At 43.5% G+C, this 19,810-nt stretch overlaps 1 protein-coding gene across 16 annotated transcripts in view; it reads left to right on the forward strand.

Annotated features, from left to right (window-relative positions):
* Positions 1-19,810, forward strand: part of ehbp1l1a (EH domain binding protein 1-like 1a) — a 64,968-nt gene that overhangs the window by 35,864 nt on the left and 9,294 nt on the right. For 9 of the 16 annotated variants that reach the window (XM_042069496.1, XM_042069501.1, XM_042069502.1 and 6 more), the window contains 17 exons: positions 666-3,346; positions 3,441-3,486; positions 3,923-4,132; positions 4,372-4,899; positions 5,440-8,205; positions 8,559-8,781; positions 9,080-9,234; positions 9,347-9,395; positions 9,775-10,344; positions 10,592-10,631; positions 11,326-11,369; positions 11,618-11,729; positions 12,494-12,593; positions 12,994-13,067; positions 14,191-14,256; positions 15,729-15,843; positions 16,175-18,043. In XM_042069496.1, the coding sequence (XP_041925430.1) occupies positions 666-3,346; positions 3,441-3,486; positions 3,923-4,132; positions 4,372-4,899; positions 5,440-8,205; positions 8,559-8,781; positions 9,080-9,234; positions 9,347-9,395; positions 9,775-10,344; positions 10,592-10,631; positions 11,326-11,369; positions 11,618-11,729; positions 12,494-12,593; positions 12,994-13,067; positions 14,191-14,256; positions 15,729-15,843; positions 16,175-16,265 (7,870 nt within the window). In that variant the 3' untranslated portion in view covers positions 16,266-18,043. Of the gene's footprint in view, positions 1-665; positions 3,347-3,440; positions 3,487-3,922; positions 4,133-4,371; positions 4,900-5,439; positions 8,206-8,558; positions 8,782-9,079; positions 9,235-9,346; positions 9,396-9,774; positions 10,345-10,591; positions 10,632-11,325; positions 11,370-11,617; positions 11,730-12,493; positions 12,594-12,993; positions 13,068-14,190; positions 14,257-15,728; positions 15,844-16,174; positions 18,044-19,810 lie in introns of those variants that run through there. The other 7 variants (XM_042069498.1, XM_042069500.1, XM_042069499.1 and 4 more) reach the window with 7 other exon arrangements.

Consider the following 19,810-nt stretch of genomic DNA (forward strand, 5'->3'; position numbering starts at 1 on the left):
GAATACAAAAAACGCGATATCTGTGGACAACCCAGGCTCCAAAAACAGCCACAAAACAACTTGGGCAAACCTTGCCCATAAAAACATAACAAACTGTTCCAGCAAATCATCAACGGGATGCGCATTTAGGAGAGTTTCAATTGCACAGGAGGGAGGGGGAGGGGAAGTAGCGAGCTAGCTTTCTGTTTTGTTTGAACATCAACAGAAGTGACGTTACCCAGCATCGCTTAGAGCACCTTTAATTTCAATGTGTCGATAGCAGATAATAATTAATTTGTTCCACCCGTTCAGTTAGACAGAAGACTAGACTGAGTTTCTGTGTAATAGAATGTGTATTACAGAGACGAGCACTAGTTTATTGTGGAATACCTACATGACTGGAATGTGACCTGACTTGGTGAACTGGTCTGATGTCTCACTGTTTTTGCTCCTCCATGTCCATGTACACATATTAACCTGGATTGATCTGAGTGGTGTTTACTGGAATGATGGGTATTGTTTGTGTTGAATTTCTGCTAATTTTCTAACAAGCACACACACATGCTTGGTATCTGTGTGGAAATGCACTGACATGGCAGCATGCCTTTTGTGGCACGGATATTTTACAAAGCTTGAATATTTCACAAAATATTAAATGTCTCACGGAAATATCCTTTGCTCTTTAGATCTGGAAGTATGACTGCTTTGGTGCCAGCATGTCCAAGAACAAGCAGTATCCCAGGATTCCCGTCCATGCAAATCACTAGCACAGGCACAGGATTAGGGAGCTGCTCAGTTGACAAAAGCACATTGTGGGAGAAACAATCAAAGGCATTGCATGTCTTGCAAGTGGACATACCAAAAGAGCAAAGAGACATGATGACAGGGATGGTGAATTTAGGACCTTCTTGCCCAAAGAGGGCCAGAACAGATGGTTTTCCATCTGTAGACTCGCCAAAATCAGTGGTCTGTCAAGTCGAAAGGGCAGCAAATATGGTAAATCTCACACCATCTTGCCCAAGTGTAGCTAGAGTCATAGGAATGCCATCCATTAGGAATGCCTACATCAATGAGACAGCTTGGCCAGTTAACAAATTCCCCACATGGCAGAAACCTCTAAAGAGAAAAACATCAGTAACTATATTGTCCACACCATTCCCTCAAATGTCAAAACGAAACAAAAAAATTATGAAAAACATGTTTGCCATTGTTCCCTCATGTCCCTCAGCCTCAAGTATCCCTGGATTCCCATCAGCAAGGAGAACTCAGAAAGCACAAATGCCATCCATGAAGTCTCTGTTCCCATCATGCCCAAACAAATCTAATATTGCTGGTATCCCTTCAAAGTTAGCCCAGCCAGCAGACAAACCTAACGTTGAGTGGCTAAATGTCAGGGGAGATCTGTGGGTGAGGCAACCACAGAAGAGACCAGATTTACCCAGGCAGATATTTGTAGAGGACACAAAGATCTGTAGCACAATGTGGGCTCTGGTGCCATCCTGCCCCATTGCTGCCTCAGTCCCTGGTTTCCCTTCGGCACCTCAGCATATAACAGATAAGCATCAGATACGAAAAGAGCCTGCCATGGGAAATATTGCACATGCTTGCCCAAAATTGTCTATAGTTCCTGGAATGCCATCTCAAGATGAGACTGATGTTGATCAGATTCCTGACAAAACTGTTTTATGGGACAAGCCTCCTCAAATGAAGAGTTTTGCAATAGAACTCTTAGAGTCAGGTGATAAAACAATTGGTAAAGATATGATGGCTTTGGTCCCTTCGTGCCCAGAAGTTGCAAGACATCCTGGGTTTCCATCTGCCCCACGACCCCAAGTTAATATAGAACCAAATATGGCAAATATTCTCCCATGTTGCCCAAAGTTGTCTAAAGTTCCTGGAATGCCATCTCAAGATGAGACTAATGTTGATCAGATTCCTGACAAAACTGTTCTATGGGAAAAGCCTCCTCAAATGAAGAGTTTTGCCATAGAAATGTTAGAGTCAGGTGATAAAACAATTGGTAAAGATATGGTGTCTTTGGTGCCTTCATGCCCAGAAGTTGCAAGACATCCTGGGTTTCCATCTGCCCCACGATCCCATGTTAATTTAGAGCCAAATATGGTGGATATTCTCCCATGTTGTCCAAAGATAGCAAGGGTTCCTGGTTGCCCATCCATAGAGAGTGCTGTGGCATCAGAAAGGCCTAGTGACATCCAGTTCTTCATTTGGAGCAAGCCATTAAAAGATAAGTTGGTAGGAATTACAGGTATTACTTGTTACTCAGGCCCAGAGTATAGAAATATGTATGCACTTGTGCCATCTTGCCCAACAAAAGCATGTGCTCCTGGGTTCCCATCAGCCCCACAACCCAAGTGTTGGGAAATGTCCAATATGATAAATATGACATCTTCTTGTCCAAAAATATCCTGTGCTCCCGGGATCCCTTGCACTGAGAGACTGCAGACTGGGCCGTGGCTTTTTATCAACATGCCAGAATGGGAGAAACCATTCAGAAGTCCGCAGTCATTGGTACAGACTTCCTCTGTCCTGGAAAGTTTGCCAAATGAAAGTCATATAATGCAAAGAATGGTATCTTTAGCACCAATATGCCCGAGAAAAGCTTGTGCTCAAGGTTTCCCCTCTTCCCCGCTACCAGTAGCTAAAAAGATGCCATATATGTTTTCCCTTCTTCCATCCATCCCAAGAGTCAGTAGCATACTGGGCATGCCCTCTTCAACTATGTTGATTTTTGACATAAGCCATTCAAAACCATGGTCAGTGCACTCATGTACAGAGGTCAAGAAACCACTGAAGGAGAGGTCTGCCATGATCACTGCCTGTCAGTATGATAGAGAGACTGTGGCAAACATGTTTCTCTTGAAACCAACATGTCCAATCAGGGCTACAAATCCTGGCCTTCCATCTTTATGTAGGCCCCCAGTAGTGGAGGAACATACATCGAGTGTGCTTTCTCCTTCATGCCCAAAGGAGTCTTGCATCCCTGGAATTCCCTCTTTACTGATAAACCAAGCTCAATCACCAGAAGCTGTATCATATAAGCAACTGTCACTGGAGAGACCTTTGAGGGCAACACAATTTGGAACTGCACTTCCCTATCCCATAACTGATAACACAGAGGTTTATAAAGATATGGTGGTCTTGCTACCATCTTGCCCAAGACAGGCAAGGATCCCTGGGTTCCCATCTGCTCCTCCTCCCCCTAAAGTGGACTCTGAAAGTCTAGCTTGCCCTGAGATAGCACCGAATGATCAAACTGAGAACATTGTTAAGGTTATCACTGAGCAAAGTGTAGTGGAGGATACAGACGTGTCGGACTTGGTGACATGCGAGGACATTGAAGACACTGGTAAGAGTGTTGTATATACTGTTGAGTGCTCTTTCTACTTGAGCAATGTTTTATTATCATTTGGAATATACATTATTTGTGTATTTTGTTGAAGGAATATGCATTGAAGTGAAGCAAATAAGTGATATTTCATTCATTGGGTAAGTCTGAGCAGGTTGCTTTCTGCATGGATTGCAGTGTTGCCATGTGTTTAGCTGAGATAGACACATATCTGATGTTCCCTGGTCAAACCTCGCAAAACCTTGGCTAAGGGTGGTCTTACACAAAAGAGCTTTAGGATTTTAAAATGCTGTGTACTCTCTTTATAATTATTCTGTTTTCTAGTCTGAGCTTGCAAGTGTTTGCACATTGGCAGCATAGGTTGCATGTGTTTGATGAAGGCCGTTTGTGAACCCTTTGTTAAACTCTTGCTCTTTGAGGCTAGGCAAGTAAGGTCTACCAATGTTTTAATTTTGGTTTTGCTGTGATGTTGATTTGTATTGCATGTGTTGTGTCCAGTATGTTTTCAAAGATCCATACTGTATCCTCCCCACAAATTTTCTCCCCCAATGCCCAATGTGCTGTCCTTCTTGTCAGCGAACCTGGTAGTCCAGCCAAAGGGGAATGTAAAGAGGATGTGGTCCTTGTAGACAACCCCTCCCCATCCTCTGCACATGACACTGCAGACCTCTCAGAGTCTGGGCTTGTGTTAGATTGGGAGGTGTTGGAAGCTGAGGACTCTTCTGTAGAAAAAGAGGGAGGGTCGTCAGGCCTTGTAAAGACGATAGTTGATGTCTTTCACAAAGGGTAAGTGAACAGTGTGAGTTAGTTTTGCAGACAGTGTGACATACTCTACTGATACTAACTTACCCTGTTCAATTAGCATTTGTTGACATACCTTAACATCATGCTACCATCCTATTGACTCCTTCAGAGTGTTTCCTCTGAGACAAATCCATGTTTGGGGCTGGAAGCCCTGGCTCTCTTTCTCTGCAGAGCATCTCCCTGTGTTTGTTTATGGTGTCAATCCTCCACCTCTCTTATAGTTATGAGACTGTTGCTGCAATATTACATCCCTCAAGCCCATCACCTCCACATCCCACTGATATGGACAATCTCAAGCATTTCTCCTCCTCTGTGGACCCCGGTGACACTGATGGACTTATTCAAAGCAAGGAGGAAGCAATGGGAGCATCATCATACCTTGGAGCAGAGGAAGCAGTGAAGTTTCCTGAAGCTGCAGAGTCATATATGTACCATTTATCTGAGGGCAGATCTGAGTCGGCCTTAGAGGATGAGTGTTGGCTGGTTGAAGGTAGTGGTTTTAGTGTGATGAAGAAATGGCCTCCTCTAACAGAGCATGATCTCTATGAGATCAACAAAGAGGAGGAATTCTCTGAGGTGAAGGAAGTGGAAGAGAAAGCCTTGTGTGTGGACTTGCTGAGCCAAACTAAAGAGAAAACGTCAGGACAGGAGGCAGACTCTGGACCAAGTAAGGTATTGGAGCAGAGCATACCAACACTCCCTGTTGACACAGAGGACGAACTAAGTAAACAGATGTTTCTGGAACAGGGGTGAGTGCAAGGCACTTCTCACCATGGTTTTTGGGTGGCTGCACGGCTTTCACAGCACTCAGTGTCAAACACTGCAGGCATAACTTTACCTTCCCTCACGTTTGCATCCTCACATACATAAACAGTGCTTTTGACGCCAGTGTTTGTGTGTATGGTTGTGTGCTGTCTGTGGTTTTTGAAGGCCCTTTGTTGTGTCTCTGGTTGCAAATAAAATGCTCAATCCATTCACCTTTGTGTTACAATGTGGCAGCTTCCCACTGGTGCAATATTAATCTTAATGTCTGCATGTCAGACGTCTGTTAAACGCTTGTGCACACAAAGTTGTTAGTATGTTGGTTGGAATTGGTTTCATTGAAAGAGTGTTTTTTGTCTGTTTGGACTTTTGTTTGTCTTGTCTTTGTGGGCTCATTTTGGCTTCAGCTTTCACAATTTGTCCTGATTGAAGTGTGAAGTGAAGTGATTGAAGGAAAGGGGGAAAGGGTGAAATGATTTTCTCAGTAATTCATGGTCGTTTGCCTGATTTTGCATTTTTTCCTACAGTCCCGGGCACCTCAGTGCAAAAGGGGCTATTGTTCCTTCTCTTCTACAGCCCACCACTGAGGAGACTCCACTCGTCTCACAAAGGTCTCCCAGCACTGATGGATCAAAGCCTGCCGCTGTAGTCGATCTGGTTCCACCACGACGTGCAAAGAGAAATGACAGTTTAAACAGAGAGGCTGTACAGGCTGTTGATTCAGATACAGGGAACACTGAGAGGGTTGCTCTCTCTAGTGTTGGTAAACTCACTCCATCTCAGCGAAGCAAGAAGGACAAGTCAGAGGGTTCTCAAAGTGTAGAGACTTCTGCTGTTGAAAGTGTGTCTTCGATGGAGTCTTTTGAAGGTGATAGGCAGCAGCAGGTAACTTTGTCCTTACTGGAAATGGTAGATGGGGTTTCCTCTAAACTTGCTGTGGAGGAAAAAGCTCCTCAGACACTGGATAATAAAGCTGATTCATCTAAAATGCCTCAAGTGCCTACAGATGAACGTGTGCCTTCTGAGAAAGAGATAGAACAACCTAGAACTTTAGATGTATCTCTCCCGTTGCCACAGACTAAAAAACAACTTAGTGCCCCTATCTCTGATGATTCTGTACCACTTAAAACAGATGCGATGGAAAACAAGGGTACATCCAAAGACATTGACACTCATTCTGCTGAACACAATCAGACTGTACCTGCAGCTTTGCCAACTGCAGAATTTGTACCACCACCACGTATCAAGAAAGAAACACCCTCTCCTCTTCTCACTAAAGACAATTCTACCTCTAAAGCTCAGTCTAGAGACCGTTCACCAGCACAAAAAGAACTGGTGGTGCCCATGAGAAAAAGGAAGGGCAGGTCTCAATCATGCAAAGTATCCCAAGTAAGCGGTACTGAGACTGGGAGGAATATGAAGCTGGAGATCTCAGAGTCAGATAAATCTCTAGACTCAGAAATCAGGTCCACGTTTAATGCTCAGTCTAGGGGTCGATCACCAGGGCCGAAGGATCTGGTGGTGCCCATTCGAAAGAAGAAGGGCAGGTCTCAGTCATGCGAAGTCTCTGCAGTTAGTGGTACGGGAAGTTGGAGGGAGACAAGGCTAAGGACTCAAGAGTCAGATAAACCTCCAACCAAAGAAAACAGGTCGTCTTTTCTTCTCACAGAAACCACATCCTCGTCTAACACTCAGTCTAGGGGTCGATCACCTGGGCCAAAGGACCTGGTGGTGCCCATTCGAATAAAAAAGGGCAGGTCTCAGTCATGCGAAGTCGCTGCAGTTAGTGGTACGGGAAGTTGGAGGGAGACAAGGCTAAGGACTCAAGAGTCAGATAAGGTTCCAGCCAAAGTATCGGATCAGAAGAAACCAGACACAGACATTTCTGAGATCATATCTGGAGTGAAGATGCGGAAGAAACCTGCAGAGCTGCCTGTTCCCATGCCCCGTGTTAACAAGCGCCGGAGCGGATCTTTTCTAGATGACATTCCAGCAACGGACAAAGAGGCCTGGGGTAAGGCCATCACTGAGAGGCTAACAAACTTACCTGTTCCCATGCCTCGGGTGAAGAAGCAATTGAGTGGATCTTTCGTGGATGTTGCCTCATCACATGCAGAATCTCAGTCATGTGCAGTGGAAGCAGCAGTGGAGATGGTGGCCAAGGTGAGAGAGGGCCTGTCAAATTTACCTGTCCCGATGCCTCGTGCTAAAAAACGCCTCAGTGGATCTTTCCTGGATGACTCTTCCTTAGCTGCAGAGTCTGGTGTTTGTGGAACAGGGGTGAGTGAAGGTCTGTCAGGCTTGCCTGTTCCCATGCCTCGGATTAAAAAACGCCTTAGTGGATCATTTCTTGATGATGTGACATCACCTGCAGACTCACAGTTGAGCTCAGGTGAACCTGTAGTGGACATTGAGGCTTGTAAAAATGGGATGACAGAAGGCCTTGCAAGCCTACCAGTCCCCATGGCTCGCATGAGGAAACGGCTAAGCGAAACTTTTCTTCTAGATGACGTTTCACCCACTACAGTACCTCAGTCTTCTGCAATCAAACCAGCAAAAATAGAGGCTTCATCGACTTTACCTATTCCCATGCCTCGAATGAAGAAACGGTTAAGCGGAGCTTTCCTAGATGACACGTCACCACCCACTGAACCGCTAACATCTGCGGCAGAAATGTCAGTAGACTTAGAGGCCAGAGAGAAGGCAAGCCTGCCTGTCCCTATGCCTCGCTCCAAAAAGCATCTCAGTGGGAGTTTCACTGATGGGAGCCCTCCTTCAGACTCCCCACTTTCCTCGCCTGTAGGTTCTTATGAGACTAAAGATTCATTCCTCTCAAAACTGGATCAACTGTCTAATGAGGGCATCTGTAAAGATTCTTCCTCCGCTCCCGTTTCTGTTGAAGCATTTGAAAGCAGCGATGGGAGGGAGGAGAAATCAAAGCCCTCAGTCACCACTGCAGCCTCTGAGGGGGAAACCGAGACAGCTGTCTTACTGGCAGGAGACTTGACACATATGGATGAGGAGACAACCACCGACGCCAATGCTGAACCAGCGCCAGAAACTACATCTGTGCTGAAGCTAACAGAAGGTAGCACGGACGGACCCGTGCAGTCAGTAGAAATGTTTGACCACACAAATCAAACAGAGTCTTCAGCAGAGTCGGATGTTATGGAGCCTGTTGAAGGCTCTGAGGTGGCAGAGGCAGACTCTGGGCGTGCAGAACAGGAGATGCCAGAGAGCAAAGAGTCTGTAGAAGTAGAAGCTGAAGGTGACAGTGCCTCAGCTGATGAAAGGTAAGCTGAGTAAGAAGCCAAAGATACAAACATGTCATGGTTTTCAGGTGTCGGGCGATGGGATTGCATGTTGTGGATCCATTGTGATGTAAATTTAGGTGTAGAAAATATATTGAGTTTATAAAAGTACTTATTTTAGCACCTAAAAGTAATTGTTCTCATTATTTAACACACCTCAGCAATGATGGTCGTGAACTGTGAGATGGTGGATGAATGTTTGTTCTGTACATTGTTGTATTGTGTTGTGTTGTGTTTTGTGAAATGTAAGTCAATTTAACAGTTGAAGTTAAGTTTTAACCTCATTTTGTGAACTGTGTGATTTATTAGGACCTGTGTGTTTTTCTTTTTTTCAGCCAGGAGGGGGCAGCAGAGGACTCCACTCTCCCTGTTCCCAGACCCCGCATGAAGAAGCGCCTGAGTGGCTCGGAGGACTCGCCATCCGCCGGTCAGGAAGAGCTCTCGGACATTCCAGCTGTCGTGCCACGACGCAACAAGAAGAAATTGATAGCAGACCCGGTAGACCTTCAGGGGATAGGCCCAGCTGAGGGGGAGACAGACACAGTCACATCTCAGGAGGTATTTAGCTTCAGAATAATGCGGTTGCTTACCATAATGTGAGAAAGGAAAAGAGTTGGGGACATGTATTTTTATTATTATTATTATTATTATTATTATTATTATTATTATATTGTTATATTTTATTATGTTTTTTGTTAAATATGTCCAATTTCCCAAGTTCAGTTTATAAACCAGAGCAACTCGGAGAAGATATAGCATCAAATATAGATTGTATATAGGGAGAATTAGAATTGTATTATCCCTCCCACAAGGAAGTACAAACACATTTCCAAAATTATATTTCCTTTTCTCAAAGATTCCCAATTTGGTGACCTCCAGCCAGTCCCTGCTCCAATGGTGTCAAGAGGTGACCCAGGATCACAAAGGAGTGAAGATTACAAACTTCAGCACTTCATGGCGGAATGGACTGGCTTTCTGTGCAATCCTGCATCATTTTCACCCAGATAAAATGTAAGCATCCAGATCAGAGAATAGAGAGGAGGTTTTGTTAGTAGATAAAAATGTCCATTTGTAACATGTTTAACATGAAGATAATACAATACAATTGCCATTCTTTATATAGAAACTATGAAATGCTGGACCCTTACGACATCAAACATAACAACAAGAAGGTAAATATATATCAGTTTTTGTTTATTCCAGGTATTTAATTGCTCAAATAAATGAAATAGAAGTGTCTCACTTTTGTCCTGAATCTATATAGGGAGCCACCACCTCAATGTAGTACAGATGAAATTGTCATCAATTTATGATTGTATCAGAGAAAACACAAGTTTCACCTCTGTCCAAAAGTGGCACATTTTTCTTATGGTAACTTTTAAACACAGTTTTCTCTCCTGGTCCCAGAATCAGAAGAAAATATTAATATAATAAGAAAAGTATTTTCACTACCAAATGTGGCCTGTTTTTTCATAAAGCTGCATGTACAGTCACAGGGCATGAGGCTGCCTCTAAGGTCACTCTCATTCACTGTCCACTCCTGCCCCTCAGGCGTTTGATGGCTTTGCAGAACTGGGCATCCCCCGTCTGATGGCGCCCTCGGACATGGTCCTGCTAGCTGTGCCCGACCGCCTTATCGTCATGACCTACCTCAACCAGATGCGCACGCACTTCATGGGCCAGGAGCTGAGCGTGGTGCAGATCGGCCGTGACACCAGCGAGTCCAGCTACGCCGTGGCCACCGCCGCCGAGGGCCGCGAACATGCTGACCCCGAAGCCGCTGCCCGCTACTGCGTGGAACAGCTCCAGAGGAGCGGCATCACCCTGGAAACCAGCGGCAGCCGGCCAGCGTCGGTGGAGAGGGCAGTATCACAGGAGCGGGACGGCACCAATGGGGACATGGTGCCACCTCCACGCACCAAACGGCCTCAATCGGTGGTGGCCGCGGGAACGGGATCGGGCCTGATAGGGCCTGTAGCCCCTCCTCGGTCACACTCGACATCGTCCAAGTCAGGGTTTGCCCACGTGAAGGACGCGGACCTGGTGAGGAAGAGACGCTCGCAGCTCAGGGGAGAGTCCATGGACGAGTCAGAGCTGTCAGAAGCCCCAAGCCGATTAGAGGTAACACAGATTTCCCAAAGGTTCTAACTGAGCCACTGCATAGATAAGGATGTTACATTTTGAAGCTGTTTTTGCAACTTTAATGAAAGAAATATTTGGTTTTAACATAACAAAAGGAATACATTGTTGGTGATGTAGTTTTTTATCAAAACAAGTGAAAACTATTTTTGAAAATCTGGTTTTAATGTTCTGAAGACAGTAGAGTTTCTGTGCCCATTTGTTGTTCCTGTTTCTTGTCCTTGAACAGATTGCCTCAAGCCAAATGAGTGTGATGCGCCCAGACTCACGTAAGAATATTGTGTTGATTTGTGTTCACAAGGCCTCTTCAACAATAGGCTCTTTGCACATACAGTCCATTTGTTTCTGGTGGAGCCAGGTGTGTTTGAACCTGTTGCTATTGTTAATGTAATTAGTGTCTACACAGTTTAGACTGAGACATACCTAAAGACACCACATGTCATCTAATCTATTCTCAAAGATCAGACTTCAGCCACCACTGACAGTCAGAAAAAGGCAACTGTCAGGGATGACGAATACTTGATTTAGTGTTTTATTCATGTTTTAATTGCCTTGTAATTAATAATTCAAAAATACTGTGCAAGCAAGAAGATAGATTTTGCCGCTGCCAAGTACAGAAGGAAATTGAGCAGCTATGAAGGCAGTTTCTCAGTAACTGAAAGTTCAGGGCACAATGTACAGATTTATTTCCCTAAGGACAGACATGATTCCCTGTAATTAATGCTACTCCGATTAGTTTCCTGTCTGAGTTTATTTTAAAAATCCACTGCTTCTGCACATCACCATGCTGCCTAAGCAGTTAATATTTTCAATTCTATTTAGATATTTAAATTGCTTGGACTGTCTGACCACAGTACTTGAAAAGTCTACAAATAGTCTCTTGTTGTGTGTGCGTGTGTGCTTATTTATGTGTGTGTGTGTGTGTGTGTGTGTGTGTGTGTGTGTGCTTTTTTCTCCACACAGAAAACCTTGAGCCGGATGAGGGCAGAATGGCAGAAGAGGCTCAGGTCAGTTTACAGTGAAAGCATGTGTGATTCACAGCCCTGCCCATAGTCTTGTTTGCATTTTGCATTTATTATTAAACAACTCCATGCAATAGTTTGTTAGACATGTGTCATGGAAATCTTGGGAGAGTTTCTGATAGTTGGTCCTAACATTAGTTTAGTTTGTTTTGCCCTAACATTAACTGAAATGTCTTTGTGTTTACTTTCATATTATACACTACACTCATTGCCTTTATCTCTGCTGTCTACAGGACACTAGCCAGTACGTGCAGAGTGAGATGCAGGCCCTGGAGATGGAGCAGAGACAGATTGACCGCAGGGCAGGCTACGTGGAGAAGAAACTGCGAGTGCTCATGGAGAGTGGTATGTGAAGGACACAGAGACACTTCCTCCAGTATAATGTTTTGCTAGAGCTCTGTCAACACTATGCAGCCAAGGACTGTACTGAAACACTAAGCCTACCATCTCATCTTGGTGGGTAATTAAGCAATAAGCCACGAGAGGGTGTAGGTTACACTGTTTCACAACAGCTAAGGGGCGTTGTTAGACAAAACATGCTACGGACTCGAGTGGCTTATTGCTTTTTTAAAACTGTTGCTATAAATACCTGGCAAAGTTTCATAAAGTAAAGGCAAAGCAATGACAAATGTAACAATTTATTCATGGATAATCATTCTTTTGCCAAGAAATATTTCCTCTATCTGAATAGTTGCCAAGCAACGTCGTAGACGCAGCTACTTTAACTTTTGCATCAAGTTATGGTAGCGCAGTAATATAGAAGGAAATGCGGTCAAGGTGTATGTTTATGTTGCATTTTACAATGCCACTGAACGTGATTCAGCCAATCACAATCAAGGACCGAGACTATCAGTTTTAGAATGGTTATTACATATTGGTAATAGTGAGACCAATCCCGAGGGGACACTTGTGAAGATCTACAATTACCATGTATTCCTTTCTTTCTTCCTCTCTTCCTTCATTTATCCTCCTATCCATCCACCCATCAATTCATCCACCCATCCATTCGTTCATTAACTTATCCACTATCCATCCATTAAACCATTCATTCATCCATAGTCTGTCCAGTGTCGTGTAAGTGTGACCAGTCTTGTTACTGTCCCCCACAGGTACTGACCGTATAGAGGAGGAGAAGCTGATTCAGGAGTGGTTCATGCTGGTCAACAAGAAGAATGCTCTGATCAGGAGACAAGACCAGCTGCAGCTGCTGTGAGAGAGACTCTTCTTTCTCCTCTCTCTCTCTCTTTTGCCCCCCCCCCCCATTCCTCTCCCTCTGATTATCTCTGTTCATGTTTTTATTATCTTGCATGTTGTTTTGTCTCATCGTATCTGTCCTTTTCCTTTCTTTGCTCCTCTGTATATGTCTGACATCTGCAAGTAATATCTAATTTCCCTCTAAAACTGGGCTGGAACAAGGGCACATTGTAGAACACTGGATCAAAGATCTAGATTCATCTGGATCTAGATTTGTTATTGACACAATCTAGATCTGTGTAATGTAGTTGTCTTTGGGCATGTGATAAAAAGGTGTTATTGGTAAGGTGTTAGGTGTTGTCTCTCTCTCTCTCTCTAATCCCTAATTAAATATGCATCTCTTGCTGGTCCACAGGCAAGAAGAGCAGGACCTTGAGAGGCGATTTGAGATGCTTAAGAGAGAGCTGCAGGACCTGATGGCCGTGGAGGGTGAGACACAGAGCACTAATCTATTCCACATGCGCACACACACGCACACACACACAATAAGAATTTCATGGTGTGTCTGATTTGTGTGAACCTTTTTTTGCCCCCATTGTATTTGATCAGTCAAGACAAGGTTGATGTTTACATTCTGCTTGTATAGTTTTGCACTTACCCACAAGTTACATTGCTTGTCAACCTTCTAACCAACAATTCAATCCAAATATCAGCTACATGCTGATGTCATCATTCATTAACAATACACATCATTTATCTATAATAAAAATAAAAGAATAAACATGTACGCATAGACCTGTAGTAGGTCAGACTTCCTGTCTGCAGACTGATATTGGTGCAGTACAGAAACTAAGGTAGTGGTTCTTTGTTTAACATGGACACTACTGAAATGTGCATTCATGCAACATTACGGACTTCTACATGTAACATGCACTGTCTAACATTATGAATGAATATGATGCACCCTATCAGACACTACATAGACAGTTGTGTAACTACAGCTCTATGGAAAATGTAGGCTATTGTGTGATGACTGCAGCATGTAGGTTTTACTGTATTACGCTGTAGACAAGATGTTTTATCTATGACGTCTGACTAAATATGTTTGCATACCTCATGTCTAGACTGATCAAGTACAATTGAGTTAAATGGGACTTTTATTTCAAACAAACAGGAACAAACAGGAAATCTTCCCCTTTCCAAATATCAGAGATAAACACTCCAGGGAATCTGCTTTTCCCCCTCAAGTGTTGTTCTATCTCATCAGCCATTCACCACCAGTGTGGTTGCCTTGACCGTCTGCATTCATGTTTGCGTGTGACCTTCCTATTTGGGATGAGTGTGAGCAGGTAGACAGCCAGAGTGGCAATGAGCTGCATGTGCACATCTGTAAAACACTGACAGAAATGCCTCATGTGCATGCCCTGGCCTGCATCCCCTCCAACAGTAAATCCCAAACGCTGTTCAACCGAGCCCTCTCACCTCGTCCCTTGAGTGTGGTGCCCTTTTGAATGGAAATATCTCCCCCTGAGTAACAGCTCAGCTTCTCCTTCCACTTACCTTCCCCTCGCTGTGGCTCCTCCCCCAATGTTTTTTTTCATGTTCTCTGAAGCGCGCCGCTGTCGACTCTGGTTCGAACTGCTGAAGAGAGAGCTCCAAGAACTCATACCAGAGCAGGGTGAGATGCTAGTGCTACAAAATAAGAGTTCGCACTAAACTCCGCCTCGCCGGTGGTGGTGTGTGTCTGTTTGGGATACGCATAAGGGGAGCTTCATTTTTTACACTTGAGGCTTATGCGAACGGCTCTCTGCAGAATTTGATAATGTGGAGTGTGTGTGTGTGTGTGTGTGTGTTTGGGGGGGGGGGGGGGTGCATTTTCCAAACTTGGGAGGAGACCAGGAACCGTACCCTTGTCTGTCGTGTATGTGCTGACTGGAGTGCAGTTTTGATGGAATCTCAGCACAGTTTGCCGCTGATGAGAATGAAGTCAGTTCTCAGTGAATAAAAGCTTAGCGTTTCTTAGCATATTACTGTATGAATGAGAAATGCTCTGCGCACAGAAGGACCACTGCACCTGCTTTACCATATCTGCAGCATGACTGTACTGTATACCATGCTAGCAGGTGTGGGTATCCATCACAGGTTTTGTGTTTTGCGTTGGCCTTCCCTCTGAAATAAACCTGATTTTCACAATACCAGAAGTTTAACTCTGACATTTTTGTTGTTCTAGAAAAATCTTTCAACATACAGTACTTTTCAAGTACTGGGCTTATGTGTTCTCTCGCTGTTTTCTGAAGCCAAGGCTAATCCTAGGAAATAGGGAAATGAAAACATGCTGCGGTTTTCATGAGTTATTGCTTTTAAAGTGAAAATGGACTCATAATGGAGTCATTATTTGCTGATTTAAAACTTATGGGACATGTGCTACAATTGGTTGAACAATTGGGAAGTGAAACTTTCGTCAAGCCCATACAGGAAGGTGTAGAGTTATTGGCTATCCACCTATTTCAAGGAAAAGGAGGCCTTCCGCTTAAGGCTAACATGCTAGGGTAGGTCATCACTGGGGAATGGCATCACTTGGGAGATTTTGCAAACAAGAAACAACATCAGCTCAAAATGATGATGGCTGCAAGTTTTTGAATGTGCAGGAAATGCAAGCATCTAGTTCCACACATATGCAGCATTTCTTAAAAACCAGCACATGGCAAATTAAAAGGCCATAATACACTTGGTAGGTTTTTTTACACCTGAAGATGGTTATGAGAATATCAATAATAAACAATAATGTCAAATTAATCAACAGCCTAATGGAAATAAAACAATATTATACAAACCATAACGCATAAGAAGCGCTTAAAGAAGTAAGTGCATGTTGAACAGGAATGTCTTTAGACCCCTCTTAAACGACCCAAAACTATCACAGGAACGGAGAGCACTAGGCAACTCATTCCACCAATATGGAACAAGATAGAGAAATGGGTCAAAGTCCACTTGAAAAACACCAGTGACAACAAGTTATAGCCCTCCCATACGTTGAGCCAAGACCCAAGTGTATCATGGACTTCCTTGTCTTCATCTTGTGTTTATCTTTTCCTCTTTCTCTCTCTCCCCCACTCTCTCCATACCTCTGTCGCTCTGTCTCTGCTGCAGATTGGCAGAAGACCCAGGCCCATAAGCACAGTGAGCAGCTGCTCCTGCAGGAGCTGGTGTCCCTGGTAAACCAGAGGGATGAGCTGGTGCACGACATGGACGCCAAAGAGAGAGGGTGAGAAGAGACTCATAACTCAGCCACGTTATTTAGCATTATTTACCGCACAGCACAACCTGATTAGCCTGGATACCAGACTCTCTGCACTGTAGGGAAATGTAATTGAGCGGAAGTACGTAGACAGGCGGAGCCAGGCTACAATCTGATACAGTGGAATGTAAATCATGCAAGTGTTTGGATTGTTATTGTTTCTGTTTTGTTTCCCCTCCCCTGCGCTGTTGTTCTCTCGCTTTGCTCTGATCTTTTCTCCATTCCTCTCCTTTTTCTCTGGTCTGTCTATCTTTGCCTTTCCTCCTTTCTCCACGGTCCTCCTGTCTTGTCCTATCAGGGCCCTGGAAGAGGATGAGCGACTGGAGCGAGGCCTGGAGCGGAGACGGCAGAAATACGGCAGTCGCAAGGAGAAGTGCTCCATCCAGTGAGACCGATGGAGAGAGAGAGAGAGGGTCAAAGGTCATCTGTTGACCTCCTCCTCTGACTGCTTACTTGATCGTTCCCATCTCCTCTCCCGGTTGTTACAGAAAGTTCCTGGTTGTAGAAGAAGTGGGAACTAGCAGGTCTAGATGGATTCATGGTGGACATTGAAGGGCATCGGCATCTTCAGACAGCATTTCATGAAATGTTTTCAAGACTGTTCATTGATAAAAGCTGTGAGGATGTGAGGTTCTATCTCCGGCCCGCTGCACTGCTTAAATCTCCTTGTACAGTTGCCCGTTTACATGTCATCATGTAGTCATTGACAGTGGACTTTGTTGTTCATCCAAAGTCTCATGAAGCTTGCTGTGTTGAAGGTTAGCCATATGTGTTTTACACACTGTAGATTGCAACAGTGCATGTGAAACTGGTAATGGAAGTCCCCAGTTGGATACAACTGCATGCGATTGCTTCTGCCTACACCAAAGATGTTACACTTTGGTTTCTTGTTTTTATACACCAGGCTACTTTGCCATTTTTGAAACTAATACTGCCGTATCAGATTGATGTAAAAGATTGCTGTTGGTTTGACTGTTTGTTTTGTTTAAGAAACAAAGCCAAAAAGCCTGCTTTAAGTTACTGGATGTAAAAATTAAAGGGGTGGGAATGGGAGAACTTAACAGGGGGAAACAAATCTGCGGAGAGGTGTTTTGTGTTAAAGGCCTGGAGCACGAGAGAAGTTTCTGTGCCTAGTCCTTTGAGGAGGGTAGTGTGGCCTGAGGGAAGTAACAAAAGCTTTTGAGCTTTCAGGAGGCCTGACAGGAAAATGCTCGCTACTCTTTTGTGAGGTGGCAGTGTGCGTTCTGTTACATGAGGCTGTGCCAGGGAGCTCTACGTAGCACCTTAAATGATCACCAGTAATGATCACCTTAAATCGAGTCCATCTCAAGATACAGTCGAGAGACTCTGTGTTTGTTTGTTTTGCAGTTTTAATGATACAATATTTTAATATGGACAATAGAGAGAATGAAGATTTGTCATTCAAAACATAGACATTTATACTTCATCCATTATGAAGTAACACCAGCTATCTTTATTTAACCTAAGTAATGGTTTCATGATATTTTAACAAACAAATAAGTCTTTGGTTGTGTAATTGTAGACCTATCTGATTGAAATGCTGACGTGTATTAATCATATTCATCTTACAGCACATGCATCTCATACAGGGTCATGTAGAGTTGTACTCACATGGACCTTACGTATTTTTTTCCAAGGTCAACAACCACAGTATTATTTCAGGAAGTATCTGACCTTGTATAGGATTCAAAGTTGTGCAATGACGAACCAGCAGCAAAAAAGAAACAACAATGAAATGCCATGATCTATGTGTAAGCAGGTTTAAGTGTGAATGTGTTTGCAGGCATGCTTGTGGTTTTTGTGTGTGAATACAGTATGTGTATGTGTACTGTAAGTTTGGTTGACACTTTTAAAATCTGTGACAAGCTCAGATAAGAAAAACCGTTTGTGAAACTGAAAACACAGTCTCTATTGCAGACTTTATCTTTAAGTGTGTGTGGTATATTTTTTGTGAATGGCAACGTGGCCATTGACAGTTGCATTATGGTATATGTGTACTATTTTTGTGTGAGATACCCGTAGGAAATAACCGACATTTTTTTGGGAAAGTCATCTGACATGCTGCATTTGCACTATTTATAATGACCCCCCCCCCCCCATCCCCCTCTCGAAAAAAATAAAAAATATTTTGATCTTAAATCTAAAATCTGTTTTGTTCTTGTTCAGAATGTTTAGAAGCAGAGGTTTCAGATGTATGTCTACAAATTCCTCTTAAAGCAGACATACAAAATCTAATTTGACACAAAAACACAAAATGTTCAAAAGAGATGGCCTATATAAGATAAGCCATAATAGGGCAAGGCCAACTACCTTGATAGGTGCCTGTGAGACCAGTGCATTTTGATAACAGAGATTGTTTTCATCTGGGAATCCCAGGGGGGTATTCCAGAAAGCAGGTTTACTGGCTTAACTGGGTATGTTAACCCAGAGTTAGCGGTAAACCTGGGATTTCAGTTCCAGAAAGCTCAAAAATGATCAGGCTATGTAAGTAACTATGGTAACATAGGCTCTGAACTTAACCTGGTAGGGGGTAGGTTTTGTTCAGGTTATGTTAAATTATGTTCGGTTATTTTAGTGCATGTTCAATCAGGCCGCTATTTTTACACTTGTAACGCAATGGCGTTTCATTTTGACGAAGGTCCGATTGTAGCCAGGCTAGTCCGATTGACAAAGAAGCACAAAATCATATAATATTCATCCGTGCAATTCACCGTGAGAGGGCGATAAGACCACGACATCACATGATAGCCTATCCATTCTTTTCCAAACGAGTTTTTCAAGAGCGCTAGAGTTTTTCAGCTGAATCCTAAATATAGGCTACTTAAAAAGCATTCTCCATCCCTACATTACGCATGGTGGATTAGAATAGAATAAAATAAATCTTTAATGTAGGCTAGCTAGCCTACACCATATGGACATTTGTGTTTGGCTCACCAGACAGATGGACAAACAACATCTCAGACACATTGAAGATATAGGCTAATTAAAACAAGTACAGTACAAAAAAGGGGAAACATAGCCTATAGAAAATTAATAAATAAGTTTAAATATAGCTGTACAGCTCAGCCGGGTATGCATGTTGTCACTAAGTTTGGTTAAGAATGCTGATGGCATTTGGGATAAAATATTTTTTAATAGGCTACACACGCTCTCCGACTGGGAGTTTTTGTAGTGTTGGAGACGCAGAGCCTATCGGCAAGCTGTCGGTCGGTGCGTAAAGTTTGGCTTGCGCTAAAGCAGTTCCTGCGCAACTTCATTCGTTTTCCTGGACACAAACCCACGAGGATCATTAAAGTGTAGTTTCACCAACTGGCAGGTCAGCATCACTTATTAAATTTTCCAAATGTGCACCGAAATGTGTCCAATAGGCTACCCATGCCTTCCGACATTCACCCATCCGATGATGGAGCGCAAAAGTTGAACTTGGCCCACAGCTGCAGGACCCGCGTTAAAATAGAAAATTACATTTGGGATTCTCAAAGAATTCTATGGCCCACTCAATCTGTGACAACTAGGCTAGTTTAAGAAAGCATCATTCAAGGCAGGCAATACAATACGTGATGTCCAGTGAATTATTTAATTGTTCTTTTGACATTAAATAGGCTATCTTAAACATACGCATTTACACGGTCAGTTAGGCTATTCTATGCCAAGCAAGGTCTCGGACGCAGGCGCTTAAGTATTGCTCTTTTTTTGTTATTACAGTTCTCTCCTCCTCGTAAGCCTCGACTACTCCGCCTCTAAAAAATACGGTGCTCAATTCCTTTCGCCGGTTTCACTCATGATTTCGACTCTCAATAGATGATGCCTTTATAAGTTCGCCGTGAACGCGCACAACTCTAGGTTATCTAACACAGGGTTGATTGAACTAACTGGTAACCGGTGTTTTGGAACCGACAGCTCGGGTTTAGTC

The sequence above is a fragment of the Alosa sapidissima genome, chromosome 18 (assembly GCF_018492685.1).
Source record: "Alosa sapidissima isolate fAloSap1 chromosome 18, fAloSap1.pri, whole genome shotgun sequence".
NCBI classification, from domain to species: Eukaryota; Metazoa; Chordata; class Actinopteri; order Clupeiformes; family Clupeidae; genus Alosa; species Alosa sapidissima.